Here is a 3,731-nt window from a genome sequence, read left to right as displayed (position 1 = left end):
TTACGAGCAAGGGTGGGGGTGGTCTTAAAGACTATCATCATTAGGGCTGTTTATCAAGTTTCTGAACCACCAAAAGAATTTTTTTTTGAGAAAGTGATTTTTCAGATCACTTTTCTCATTAGTCCATTCTTAAAGAACAAAAGAATGAATCGTTTTCTTTACCATCTACTACCTATTCTTTCGTTCTCTGAGAACAAAATAATGCCATAATTGTCTCCGATAATGTTAACAAACACATCCTTATAGTGAGATGTGGATATCTTTTTCCTCTTTTGGGATGAGAGATTACAAACTCGTTTTTGGGTGTTCTCAAGAGTTTTAAGTTTCTTTCATTACATAGTCAAATATCTTCGATTGTACTTGTGAATATATCACGTTATATACAGAATTGCTTATAACTTGCACCCTTACCATGAGTACCCTAGCTTGGCCTATAATTGTGACCTCGATAGGCCAAATGTAGTCCTTATCCACCTTGATTGGTTGGGGCTTGCCTAGATTGACGTCAATCCTATTTCACTATCAAGAGCTAGCCCTAAAGTTCACCTTAACCTCAACTTGACCTTGCCACAAAGCAATAAATAGTAATCAGGGTTGACACTAAAGTTGAATTCAAAGTCAAAATGATGGTTAGATAGGATTGGGTTGGCTAGGCTAAACATTGAACCCTGATCACCTTCCCTTCTCATTCTCAAATAAAGAGTTTTAAGTCTTAATAACTCGATATAGTAAGGGCAAGCCAAAATAGGGACTTGCAAGTATAATCAGATTAGTGCGTGAGTCACATTAAATCTCTATATAGTCTTATTTATTTTTATTGAACTCTACGATATATAATGAGCATTAAGTGAAAGGCACTTGGCTTTAGAATTATTAAGGAACTGAAAATTGTTTCATGGTTACTCAGGAGGGGGTCCCAATTTTCTACTCGCAAGGGTAGAAGATTATGCTCCCTTTATATCCCTTCACCATTCATTTTGGAATGGAGGTTCATCTTTAAGCATTGTCAAAGAAGATCAGAGATTGATTTTCCTCCTAAATGAATGATAAAATAAAATCTAATAATAGAAAGTCTCAATTCCACTGGAAGATACTTGAAAGAGAGAAAACAAAGATTGAGAAAGGTAAGGAAGATCAAGAATGTTGGATGATCACATTTTCTCATTTCATATGAGAGGAAAAACACACAGTGCAGAACATGCAAAAAGTCTTCTAATTGAGAAATAAAACGAACCATATAAATACCAATAATTTACACAAATTATCACAAGAATGGATCCACAGAAAGTCAAAAGAGCCTTATTAAACTTATAATTACCACTGGATTCAAAGCCAAAACTGGATTTGTTTGGACAAGAAAAAGCCAGAGCAACATGACCCAAAATTTAAGAATCTATTCAACAAAGCGGTGATTGAGGCCAGAATCCAGACTGGCTGGTGGCTGCCCATGTCCCACCTTCTCTACATCACAAATCAAACCAATAATTTCTTGAAAGAGGCATCTAAAAGGAAACCCAGAACATGAGAATGTTTGGAAAAATCTATCAGCTCAAGAAGACCTTGAGCCCCCAAAGATGCCAGACATGAGACACCAACATCTTTCTTTTTCCCATTTCCCTGTCAGATACTCAAAATTCACGTGATATTACAGCCAGGACTCTCTCAATTTTCCCTTCTCTTTTTCTCTGTCAACTTTAGAATCCAAAGAAGCATAAATCCAGAAATCATATTTCTTTAAAATTAATGAAAATAAAAATTACATCACACGCTCACAGCCCAAGAACTCACTGCAAATCGTTCTTTTTTGTGCGGCTTCATGGTTGGGCACACCCTTGTCGAGAAAACCCGACCCTTGATTTGTTTCTGTCGAACTCAAACATGTAACCTTGTTGCATTAGATTCCCTATCACCGATGGACCCCCTGCCTGCAAGTCCAAGCTTTGCAAAGCCAAGCATTTCACCTCCGCCGCCGTGTCTATGAAGTAGTTCCTCATCGGCGGCGAAAACAGAGACCCACCGCTGAACCTTAATCTAAATCTGGGCAGCTTCGGATTTGCCACACCAGACACATTCACGCATAGATCGAAGTTTCCTGTTTGGTCCTCTACTTTGGGTAGCCTTACCGTCTTATTAAATTCGTTCAGAATCTGTCGATAAGCTGGCTCAGGCAAGAAGGTTAATGTTGTTCCAGAATCGATTATGGTGCCGCCATTACCATTTTGATCGATGGCCCAAATGGAAGGGTTGATCCGCAGTGTGACTCCATTGACGCTAATGCTCTTTAACCCCACATAGTAGAAAGTTGGGACGAAAGGGTTGGACAGCAATGGCGTGTATTTCATCTTCTTCTTCTTCTTATTTGTGGCTTGCTCTGGTGATTCTCCGATCAGTAAATAGCTCGTCGGAGGTGGGAATATGGTGTAATCCATGAGGCAATAAGAGAATTTGTTGCTGAATCGCTTACCCATTTGGGTGGAGAATGAGATTGGACCGCGACCCAGACCCATCACACCATTAGCACCATTAAAGCTCGCACCTGAAAGACTAGGACCAGAGATGTGAAACGCACAACCAAAAACAAGGCTTTTCAGCTTCAATGCTCTTCCCGAGCTTGTGTTCAATGTGGTGGTTTCTCTGGAGAAAAACCCACTTGATCGAGACCCATCTGCATAAGTGTACTGGTAGCGACAGGTACTGTGGATTCGCGTGTGGTTACAGGGCTGGCGTTTGAGCGGGTGAGGAACGAGTCGGCACGCCGAGTCATAGCAGTGAACCGGTGAAAATGTAGCAGACTGGCGAGCCTGGAAGGCGGTGGCCGGTGAGTTTCTGCTACAGTTACGGCAGGCAGAGCATTTTACCCAGACCAGATCGCTTCCTGTATCGGCCACAAGGAGGAGCTTCTGAGGTGGGTTTCCGATTCTGAAATCCACAAAGTATTGGCCTGACTGAGTTGAAGCTCCAGAAACAATAGGAACTTTCACACCTTTGCGGCCCTGCAAGGCCGAGAACAGAGTGGAGAGACGAAGAGAATCAAAGTGGAGAGATTGAGATGGGGAACGAGATGGGTTTCTGTGGAGCAATCTTAGTTTCAAGTATTCATTTGAGCTGTTGCTGCTGGCTTGACTCTTAGAAAGATCGGCAAAACAGAGGAAGAGAACCAGTAAAATCCGTAACAGAGAAGTCCATACCACCATTGTTGTCTTCAGACAAGAAAATCAGAGGAAAGCCAGAGATCGACGGAAGTGAAGAAAGAAGACAAAGAAACTTTGGTGGGTGTTGTTTGGTCTTGAACCTTAATTAAGGTATTATATACGTACTTGATGAGCGTAGCTCATACGTATATTCAAAAATTAAGAACAAAAAATATTAATGGACAGATAGAGAGCTGTGACTTTCTTGCTTTAATGGGTAAAAAACACGGTGAGAAAAGTCTTCCTTGTGTACAGATTACAGAGTGAGTCATGACTCATGAATACGAAAGACGAACGTTATCGCAAATTTGATTGGAGGAAAACTCGCCGCAACACACTCCCTCGCTTTCTCTCTCTTCAGTGGAAGACAGAAAACAGAGGCGTCAGGGTTTTTATGGACTCAAACCCCTTCAAGAATTTAGTATCACGCGCAGGGTCTTGCTTGGGTGCTATGGAATTAATGTGTAGCACCACACAATGTACGGTACGGTTTGGATCAAAACTTGGATCGAGATTTCATTCTCGATCGTTCATTTTGTA

At 41.1% G+C, this 3,731-nt stretch overlaps 1 protein-coding gene across 1 annotated transcript; it reads right to left on the bottom strand.

Moving 5' to 3' along the window:
- Positions 1 to 1,255: 1,255 nt before the first annotated feature.
- LOC149012410 (aspartyl protease family protein 2-like) lies at positions 1,256 to 3,285 on the bottom strand. Its single transcript, XM_089160230.1, has one exon. The coding sequence runs from the start codon at positions 3,192 to 3,194 to the stop codon at positions 1,815 to 1,817; it is 1,380 nt and encodes a 459-aa protein (XP_089016356.1). The 5' UTR covers positions 3,195 to 3,285; the 3' UTR covers positions 1,256 to 1,814.
- Positions 3,286 to 3,731: the final 446 nt, after the last annotated feature.

This window comes from Hakea prostrata, chromosome 6 (genome assembly GCF_041222555.1).
Source record: "Hakea prostrata isolate BN-2017 chromosome 6, UWA_Hpros_2, whole genome shotgun sequence".
Taxonomy (NCBI): Eukaryota; Viridiplantae; Streptophyta; class Magnoliopsida; order Proteales; family Proteaceae; genus Hakea; species Hakea prostrata.
The sequence above is the reverse complement of the archived record's forward strand: the minus strand, read 5'-3'. Positions and strand labels throughout refer to the sequence as shown.

What these genes read in the sequence shown, in the direction of transcription:
- LOC149012410 (XM_089160230.1), bottom strand. Translation starts at nt 3,194, where the DNA reads ATGGTGGTATGGACTTCTCTGTTACGGATTTTACTGGTTCTCTTCCTC.